A 10,662-nucleotide genomic window follows, 5' to 3' on the forward strand; every position below is an offset into this window, starting at 1 on the left:
GTTGAGGCTCCCCAGAGGATCCACGATTGTCCCGTATCTCTCCTGTGTGAACAACAAAGTCAGCCAGATGATTAAAGGCCCACAACAGTGGTAATCCACTGTAAAAGGTGATGCCAACAGCGTAGTCATGATGTTGTACAACAATTGATGGCTGTAATGAATGTTAAAATTATTTTACAATTGTCTTAAAATGAGCAAGAAGCCTTATTTTGTCTTGTTTTCACAGTAGTAACATCTAAGATTGTAGACTAGAAATAAGTTATTCATGTTGTTGAAATTCTAAGCAGTGTGCCAGACAACTTTTGGTCTCCCAATATAGGCCCCTTTCTGTGTTTGCTAAAGTTGGCGCACAAGGGCGACGCGCACACAATTTGGTGTTTAATAAACACAATTTTGTTGTAGAAACTTCTCCCTGCTAATGAGGAAACCACTAGTTATGGATGTAGTTTTTCTGCCTGGAGCAAAAATGGTGAGCGAAGATTTTAGTTTTTCATAATGTATTCTGAATATCAGTGCAAGATTAGGATGCTACTCAAGGAAACTCACATTAAGTTCTTATGGCTGGGGACAGAATTGAGTAGCTTGGATGAATAAGGTGCCCAGAGTAAACTGCCTGCTACTCAGTACCAGAAGCTAAACTATGCATATTATTAGTATATTTGGATAGAAAACACTCTGGCGTTTCTAAAACTGTTTGAATGATGTCTGTGAGTATAACAGAACTAATATGGCAGGCAAAAACCTGAGAAGAAATCCAACCAGGAAGTGGGAAATCTGAGGTTTGTAGTTTTTCATTTTTTTCCCTATCGAATACACAGTGTCAATGGGGTCATTTTGCACTTCCTAAAGCTTCCACTAGATGTCAACAGTCTTTAGAACATTGTTTGATGCTTCTACTGTGAAGTGGGGGGAATGAGAGGGGATCGAGTCAGAGGTCTGGCAGAGTGCCATTAGCTGACCACACGTGTTCATGTGAAAGTTAGCTTGCTTTCCATTGCATTTCTACAGACAAAGGAATTCTCCGGTTGGAACATTTTTGAAGATTTATGATTAAAACATCCTAAAGATTGATTCTAGACATCGTTTGACATGTTTCTACGGACTGTAACGGAACTTTTTGAGTTTTCGTCTGCTCGCGCGTCATGAATTTGGATTACTGGTCTAAACGCACCAACAAAAAGGAGATAAGTGGACATAAATTATGAACTTTGTCGAACAAATCAAACATTTATTGTGGAACTGGGATACCTGGGAGTGCATTCTGATGAAAATCATCAAAGGTAAGTGAATATTTATTATGCTATGTCTGACTTCTGTTGACTACACAACATGGCGGATATCTGTTTGGCTTGTTTTGGTCTCTGAGCGCTGTACTCAGATCATTGCATGGTGTGCTTTTTTTAAATCTGACACAGTGGTTGCATTAAGGAGAGGTTTAACTACAGTTCCATGTATAACAGTTGTATTTTCATCAACATTTATGATGAGTATTTCTGTAAATTGATGTGGCTCTCTGCAAAATCACCGGATGTTTTTGGAACTAATGAACATAACGCGCCAATGTATACTGAGATTTTTTTGATAGAAATATGAACTTTATCGAACAAAACATACATGTATTGTGTAACATGAAGTCCTATGAGTGTCATCTAATGAAGATCATCAAAGGTTAGTGATTAATTTATCTCTATTTCTGCTTTTTTGTGACTACTCTCTTTGGCTGGAAAAATTGCTGTGTTTTTCTGTGACTAGGCACTCACCTAACATAATCGTTTGTGGTGCTTTCGCCGTAAAGCCTATTTGAAATCGGACACTGTGGTGGGATTAACAACAAGTTTCTCTTTTAAATTGTGTAAAATATTGGTTGTGTTTGAGGGTCACAGGGTTTGAGAATACTGGGATAATGTAATGTGTTGTCATTCTAAATGTCCTGAATAAAGGAAAATATCTCTGTGTTGTGTACAATAGCCTATCCATCAAGGAACAGTTCTCTACACATTATGAATAATGTGCAAATATTTGTAGAACCATGACCGTATCCATTTGGGTGTTGTCAATAAAAGGTGACTCTCGGTTTGGATTTAAACTCTGAAATTATTCGTTTGAATGTAGCAAATCAACTGCTATACACTTCACCTAATTTTGTTTTTATTATTTATTTATTTCACCTTTATTTAATCAGTGTAGGCCAGTTGAGATACAAGTTCTCATTTACACCTGCGACCTGGTCAAGATAAAGCAAAGCAGTGCGACACAAACAACACAGAGTTGCACATGGAATAAACAAACGTACAGCCAATAACACAATCGAAAATTTAAAAAATGATATACAGTGTAGCTCAGGGATTCAATCCAACAACCAATAGGCTACCCGCCGCCTTAATAAGCATACATACTCAATTTACGTCACAAATAGTGAGGTTAGTATAAGTATTCAAACACAGCTCAGGTCTCTGTGCTGCCATTTTGTTTCTGTTTAAATCCTAGATTGCCCCTTTAGCAAAGCCACAACAATCAACCAATCTGCAATTCAAACAATAACTAAACTAATTCCACCAATGTTTTGGTAATAAGATGATAGTGAGGCTGGAGAAATGTAACTACTCTCAAATTCATAAACAGACCTATGGATGGAAGGACTGACCATTCATGATATCAACAGCATAGTTTTAACCATGTTGAAGCAAAACAGTGTTGATTTACATTGTTTCTAAACATTGGAGAAAAAAAGCTTATTTTGGGTGCTGATGGGGTACAACAGTTGAACTAAGCTCATGAGGCATGTGTTATATTCTTCAAGAATCAATGGATATAAATAAATCATTGAAATGTAGCAATTGCATATTTCCCCTTTAACACCACACATCAGTCCCACAACTGCCTCTGTTTTGAAGACAGTACTTACTAGTGTTAATCAGGGCCCGGTTTCCCAAAACCATCTTACAGCTAAGTTCACTGTTAGAACAATTGGATGCCTTAAAACCTCTTAACTCCACCCGACACGCCATCTGGAAATGCAAATGTGCTACGCTAAATGCTAATAGCACTCGTTAAAACTCTAACGTTCATTAAAACACACAGGCAGGGTACTGAATTAAAGCTACACTCGTTGTGAATCCAGCCAACAAGTCAGATTTTTAAAATGCTTTTCGGCGAAAGCATGAGAAGCTATTATCTGATAGCATGCAACACCCCGAAATACCTGAAGGGGACGTAAACAAAATAATTAGCATAGCCGGCGCTACACAAAACGCAGAAATAAAATATAAAACATTCATTACCTTTGACGATCTTCTTTGTTGGCACTCCTAGATGTCCCATAAACATCACTATTGGGTCTTTTTTAAAATTAAATCGGTCCATATATACCCTAAATATCGATCTATGAAAAGTGTGTGATACAGGAAAAAAGACCGTTTTAAAACGCAACGTCATTTTTTTAAATTAAAAAAGTTGACGATAAACTTTCACAAAACACTTCGAAATACTTTTGTAATCCAACTTTAGGTATTAGTAAACGTTAATAATCTATCAAATTGATCATGGGGCGATGTGTATTCAATAGCTCCACGTCTTAAAATCATGGTCGGAAATTTCTCTGCCAAAACATCCTGTCGGAGACCGGAAGGAATGGGCTCTCTCTTACTCGTTTGACCAAGAAACAAAGCCCAGGCAATTGACAAGACTGGCGACATCGTGTGGAAGCTGTAGGACTTGCAATCTCAGCCCCATGTAATTTGGTTTCCCATAGACAATACATGCAAGTGGCGCATCGATATTTTTCCCAGTTTTCGGTGATCAGTTTTTCTTGCGCTTTTCGATGAAACACAGGCTCTGTTATAGTCACAGCCGTGATTTAACCAGTTTTAGAAACGTCAGAGTGTTTTCTATCCACACATACTAATCATATGCATATACTATATTCCTGGCATGAGTAGCAGGAAGCTGAAATGTTGCGCGATTTTTAACAGAATGTTCGAAAAAGTAGGGGGTAGGCTTAACAGGTTGATAGAAATAAATCATTTAAATGTAGCAATTGCATATTTCCCCTTTAACACCACACATCAGTCCCACAACTGCCTCTGTTTTGAAGACAGTACTTACTAGTGTTAATCAGGGCCCGGTTTCCCAAAACCATCTTACAGCTAAGTTCACTGTTAGAACAATTGGATGCCTTAAGATGCGTTTGGGAAACTGGGCCCAGATATCCAGTTTCCTTCACCTCCTTTTATGATATGACAGTCATCTCCCCCTCCTCCTCTTTCACTTCAAAAACTGCATCCCCCTCTTTCTCTGCCTCTTTCACTCTGAAGGCGTCTTCCTCTTCTTTCACTGAAACAACTTTATCTTCTTCTTTCACTGTAACAGCCTCCTTTTCCTCAATTACCTTCTTTCTCCATCCAGCAGACCTGCTCTTCTTTAGCAAGAAGAGAGTAGCTTAGTGACTTCATGGTCAGAGATGTTAGCTAGCTAGGCTAGTTCTAACTTAACCAGCACGCTAGCTGACTAATAACAGAAAAAAAGCTTATATTTGGGGTTCTGATGGGGTACGACAGTTGAACTAAGCTCATGAGGCATTCATAAATGAATTCTTCAAGAAACAGATGGGTACATATCATTAATGTATATGTCCCAAAATGGATGTAACAACTGCTGATTGCCCCTTTAAGATTACATATTGGGCTAATCTAATAGGAGATATTGAGGACTACAGTATTTCAGGCATTGTCATTGGATGCATTTGATCAATTGTTAACGTTTTGTTGATGGTCCACTCTTGATGTTCTACACGTTACAGTGTAACTTCAGCCATTCCTACAGAACAACATTAAAGTGTAGAACCCCTTTACTGCATATTGGTTCAATGACTGCAGAGACGGTACTTACTGGTGTTCACTCGATCTCCAACCTCCTCTTCTTCCTCCAATGTGACAGTCATCTCCTCCTCCGTCACTCCAAAAACTGCACCCTTTTTCTCTTCCTCCTATTTCACTCTGAACGCATCTTCCTCTTCTTTCACTGAAACGTATTTCTCTTCTTCTTTCACGGTAACAGCTTCACCTTCTACTTGTTTTTGTATTGTAACATGCTCCTCTTCCACGAGACCTTCTTTCTCCTTCCAGAAGACCGCCTCTTCTTTATCAGGAGGAGAGTAGCTAAGTGACCTCATGGTCGGGGATGTTAGCTAGTTAGCATTAGCGACTAGCGTAGTCCTAAGCTAATTTAGCAAACCAGCTAGCTGACAAACAACGTAAATATATAATTAAATGGGCCAACAAGTACATACGACAGAAGTGTGTTTAATACACAGCGACTAATATACACCAAAACAGTGTAAAGAGCGTGAATGTTGTAGCTATGTTTGCTAGAAGGCTACGGTGGCGTCTGACTAGCTGTTGTTGTTGAAGGAGCGTCCCGTCCACTAGATTTTACGTCGCACTGGCAGCGTCGCCAGAACCTAAAAGACGCACATCGCCATCTGTTGACTGGAGTGGGCAATGCAGTTGAGGAACCAAACGTACATTTTTCATTTATTTCAAAAGTTTAATATTATATTAAGTCGTTCAAAGAGAAGCATGTGTTGATTGTTATTTTCTCACTCATTAAAAACGAATCAAACTTTACACCCACTACACATTTGCATTGAACCATACTTCTAACATGGATCATTTTGACCCCAGAGGCATATCTTTTATCACAGCCTAAATGTGGTTTAGTCAATTCTTCAATTTTTTCATGACTTTTTCAATCAACTTGTTCTTAATAAATTTAAATAATGGTTTAGTGTTTCTGTATAAATATGGACTTTTAACAAATTCAAATTCTTTGGAGTCATTTTGACCCCAGACAAAAGCACCTTTGATAAATAGAACGTTTATTTCAAATCAAAATCAAATCACATTTTATTGGTTACATACATGTGTTTAGAAGATATAATTGCGGGTGTAGTGAAATGCTTGTGTTTCTCACTCCGACAGGGCAGTAATATCTAACAAGTAATATCTAACAATTTTACAACAAATACCCAATACACACAAATCTAAGTATTTGAATCTTGGTTTCTCTGTAGACATGATCCATCCCACCAGAGGGTGGAGGGGCTCCTGTATCAGTGGTTATGACCAGATAGACACCTGCAGACACACAGTATTGCCAACACTCTGCCAGCGGTAGAAAACTCTGCCAGCGGTATACAGTGCATTCATAATGTATTCAGACCCCTTGACTTTTTCCACTTTTTTTTTACGTTACAGACTTATTCTAAAATTGAAGATTTTTTTCCCCTCATCAAATCTTCACACAATACCCCATAATGACATCACAATACCCCATAATGAAAAACTAACAGTGGATGTCAGAGCAAAAACCAAGCCATGAGGTCAAATAAATGATCCGTTGAGCTCTGAGACAGAATTGCGTCGAGGCACAGATCTGGGGAAGGGTACCAAAACATTTCTGCATCATTGAAGGTCCCCAAGAACACAGTGGCCTCCATCACACTAAACTGGAAGAAGTTTGGAACCACCAAGACTCTTCCAAGAGCTGGCCACCCGGCCAAACTGAGAAATCGGGGGAGAAGGGCCTTCATCAGGGAAGGGAACAAGAACCCGTGCCTTTTACTGAGGAGTGGCTTCCGTCTGGCCACTCTACCACAAAGGCCTGATTGGTGGAGTGCTGCAGAGATGGTTGTCCTTCTGGAAGTTTCTCCCATCCCCACAGAGTAACTCTCGAGCTCTGTCAGAGTGACCATCGGGTTCTTGGTCACCTCCCTGACAAAGGCCCTTCTCCCCCGATTATGCAGTTTGGCCGGGTGGCCAGCTCTAGTAAGAGTCTTCCAAACACCTTCCATTAAAAAATGATGGTGGCTACTGTGTTCTTGGGGACCAATGCTGCAGACATTTTTTGGCACCATTCCCCAGATCTGTGCCTCGACACAATCCTGTCTCGGAGCTCTAAGGACAATTTATTTGACCTCATTGCTTGGCGTTTGATCTGACATGCATTGTCAACTGTGGGACCTTATATAGACAGGTGTAATCATACACAATATGATGTCATGTGGCCTAAACAAAAACACATTCTCAGTCAAAAATACAAGTCAGAATCCCAGCCTTTCTATTCTCTCATTTGATTTCAGGTTCTCTGAATGTCCTTCCACTCAGAGCGAGCAGTGGTTGGACTTTTATTGTGTGTGTCATCTTATGCTCCTTCAAGGCTACTTGACCAGGTAAAACTCTTTCCAGACTGGGAGCATTGGAAAGGGTTTTCTCTTCTGTATCCTCTCATGAGCTTTAAGGTCTGCCATTCGTGAAAATCTATTTTTACACTGGGAGCAGAAAATGCTTTTCTCCTCTATGTATTCTCTCATGCCTTTTCAGGTTAGTTAACATGGTAAAACTCTTTTCACACTGGGAACATTGGTAAGGCTTTTCTCCTGTGTGTATCCTCTCATGAGCTTTCAGGTGCCCTATCTGAGTAAAACTCTTTCCACACTGGGAACATTGGAAAGGCCTTTCTCCTGTGTGTATCCTCTCATGAGCTTGAAGGTCCCATAACTGAGTAAAACTCATTCCACAGTGGGAACAGTGATAAGGCTTTTCTCCTGTGTGTATTCTCTCATGCCTTTTCAGGTTAGCTAACACGGCAAAACTCTTTCCACAGTGGGAGCATTGGTAAGGCTTTTCTCCTGTGTGAGGTCTCGCATGCTTTTTTAGGTTTCCTATCCGAGTAAAACTCTTTCCACAATGGGAACATTGGAATGGCTTTTCTCCTTTGTGTATTCTCTCATGTTCTTTTAATTGCCCTATCTTAGTAAAACTCTTTCCACACTGGGAACATTGGAAAGGCTTTTCTCCTGTGTGTTTCCTCTTATGAGCTTTTAGGTCCCCATCCTGATTAAAACTCATTCCACATGAGGCTTTTCACAGGCTTTTCTCCTGTGTGTATTCTCTCGTGCCTTTTCAGGTTAGCTAACACAGCAAAACTCTTTCCACACTGGGGGCATTGGAAAGGCTTTTCTCCTGTGTGTGTCCTCTCATGCAGTTTTAGGTTCCCTAACCAGCAAAAACTATTTTCACAGTGGGAGCAGTGGTGTTGTCTCACTGGTTTGGGCGTCTCTGGGTCTGGTTCCCCTGAAGGACTCTTCCCGCTGTCAGAGTGAGAGTCTGGTTTCTCCCCTGCAAAAGACAAACAGAGTATCTTGTTAAACAGAAACCTGAATGAAACCTCCACATGATAAAATTGTCTTCATATGAGGTTTAATCTAGACTAGATCCCTCAATAAAAGAGCAGAACTGGTCATCACAAAGTGGCTGTTGTGCTTTGTAGGCTGGGTAATTCCATTTGAATTCAATACATTTTTGACAGCATCCCTTTTGATTTAAAAAAAAAGCTTTCCTTACATGTTTGACGATGGAAGAAGTGGTAAGAAAGTGACTTTTTGTAACTGAATGTAAAAACATTCATGAGATATACAGTACCAGTCAAAAGTTGACACACCTACTCATTCCAGGGGTTTTCTTTATATGTACTATTTTTTACATTGTAGAATAGTGAAGACATGAAATAACACATATGGAATGATGTAGTAACCAAAAAAGTGGTAAACAAATCAAAATATATTTTAGAATCTTCAAAGTAGCCACCCTTTGCCTTCATGACAGCTTTGCGCACTCTTGGCATTCTCTCAACCAGATTCACCTGGAATGCTTTTCCAACAGTCTTGAAGGAGTTCCCACATATGCTGATCAATTGTTGGCTGCTTTTCCTTCACTCTGCGGTCCATTCATCCCAAACCATCTCAATTGGGTTGAGGTCGGGTGATTGTGGTGGCCAGGTCATCTGATGCAGCACTCCATCACTCTCCTTCTTGGTCAAATAGCCCTTACACAGCCTGGAGTTGTGTTGGGAGATTGTCCTGCTGAGAAACAAATGATAGTCCCACTAAGCGCAAACCAGATGGGATGGTGTATCGCTTCAAAATGCTGTGATAGCCAGATAGGTGTGTGCCTTTCCAAATCATGTCCAATCAATTGAATTTACCACAGGTGGTCTCCAATCAAGTTGTAGAAACATCTCAAATTAAATCAAATTTTATTTGTCACATACACATGGTTAGCAGATGTTAATGCGTGTGTAGCGAAATGCTTGTGCTTCTAGTTCCGAAAATGCAGTAATAACCAACGAGTAATCTAGCTAACAATTCCAAAACTACTACCTTATACACACAAGGGATAAAGAATATGTACATAAAGATATATGAATGAGTGATGGTACAGAGCGGCATAGGCAAGATGCAGTAGATGGTATCGAGTACAGTATATACATATGAGATGAGTATGTAAACAAAGTGGCATAGTTTAAAGTGGCTAGTGATACATGTATTACATAAAGATGCGGTAGATGATATAGAGTACAGTATATACGTATACATATGAGATAAATAATGTAGGGTATGTAAACATTATATAAAGTAGCATTATTTAAAGTGGCTAGTGATATATTTTACATCAATTCCCATCAATTCCCATTATTAAAGTGGCTGGAGTTGAGTCAGTGTGTTGGCAGCAGCCACTCAATGTTAGTGGTGGCTGTTTAACAGTCTGATGGCCTTGAGATAGAAGCTGCACTGACCTCGCCTTCTGGATGATAGCGGGATGAACAGGCTCGGGTGGTTGTTGTCCTTGATGATCTTTATGGCCTTCCTGTGACATCGGGTGGTGTAGGAGGGCAGGTAGTGGGAGAGCCTTACGGTTGTGGGCGGAGCAGTTGCCGTACCAGGCGGTGATACAGCCCGACAGGATGCTCTTGATTGTGCATCTGTAGAAGTTTGTGAGTGCTTTTGGTGACAAGCCGAATTTCTTCAGCCTCCTGAGGTTGAAGAGGCGCTGCTGCGCCTTCTTCACGATGCTGTCTGTGTGGGTGGACCAATTCAGTTTGTCTGTGATGTGTACGCCGAGGAACTTAAAACTTACTACCCTCTCCACTACTGTTCCATCGATGTGGATAGGGGGGTGTTCCCTCTGCTGTTTCCTGAAGTCCACAATCATCTCCTTAGTGTTGAACAGACCTCAGCGTGGGAGCTTCTTGTTTTAGCTTCTGTCTGTAGGCAGGGAGCAACAAAATGGAGTCGTTGTCAGCTTTTCCAAAAGGAGGGCGGGCCTTATATGCATCGCGGAAGTTAGAATAGCAATGATCCAAGGTTTTACCAGCCCTGGTTGCGCAATCGATATACTGATACAATTTAGGGAGTCTTGTTTTCAGATTAGCCTTGTTAAAATCCCCAGCTACAATGAATGCAGCCTCAGGATGTGTGGATACCAGTTTGCAAAGAGTCAAATAAAGTTCGTTCAGAGCCATCGATGTGTCTGCTTGGGGGGGAATATATACGGCTGTGATTATAATCGAAGAGAATTCCCTTGGTAGATAATGCGGTCGACATTTGATTGTGAGGAATTCTAAATCAGGTGAACAGAAGGATTTGAGTATGTTGTTGTGACCACACCACGTCTCGTTAACCATAAAGCATACGTCCCCGCCCCTCTTCTTACCAGAAAGATGTTTGTTTCTGTCGGCGCGATGCGTGGAGAAACCAGCTGGCTGCACCGACTCCGATAGCGTCTCTCGAGTGAGCCATGTTTCCGTGAAGCAAAGTACGTTACA

The 10,662-nt window shown here is 40.6% G+C and overlaps 1 protein-coding gene across 1 annotated transcript; it reads right to left on the reverse strand.

Annotated features, from left to right (window-relative positions):
• Positions 1–7,270: 7,270 nt before the first annotated feature.
• LOC135572443 (gastrula zinc finger protein XlCGF7.1-like) lies at positions 7,271–7,907 on the reverse strand. Its single transcript, XM_065020431.1, has one exon. The coding sequence runs from the start codon at positions 7,905–7,907 to the stop codon at positions 7,323–7,325; it is 585 nt and encodes a 194-aa protein (XP_064876503.1). The 3' UTR covers positions 7,271–7,322.
• Positions 7,908–10,662: the final 2,755 nt, after the last annotated feature.

The sequence above is a fragment of the Oncorhynchus nerka genome, linkage group LG2 (assembly GCF_034236695.1).
Source record: "Oncorhynchus nerka isolate Pitt River linkage group LG2, Oner_Uvic_2.0, whole genome shotgun sequence".
In the NCBI taxonomy this organism is placed as follows: Eukaryota; Metazoa; Chordata; class Actinopteri; order Salmoniformes; family Salmonidae; genus Oncorhynchus; species Oncorhynchus nerka.

Coding starts and splice junctions, on each gene's coding strand:
- LOC135572443 (XM_065020431.1), bottom strand. CDS start 7,907: ATGAGTTTTAATCAGGATGGGGACCTAAAAGCTCATAAGAGGAAACAC.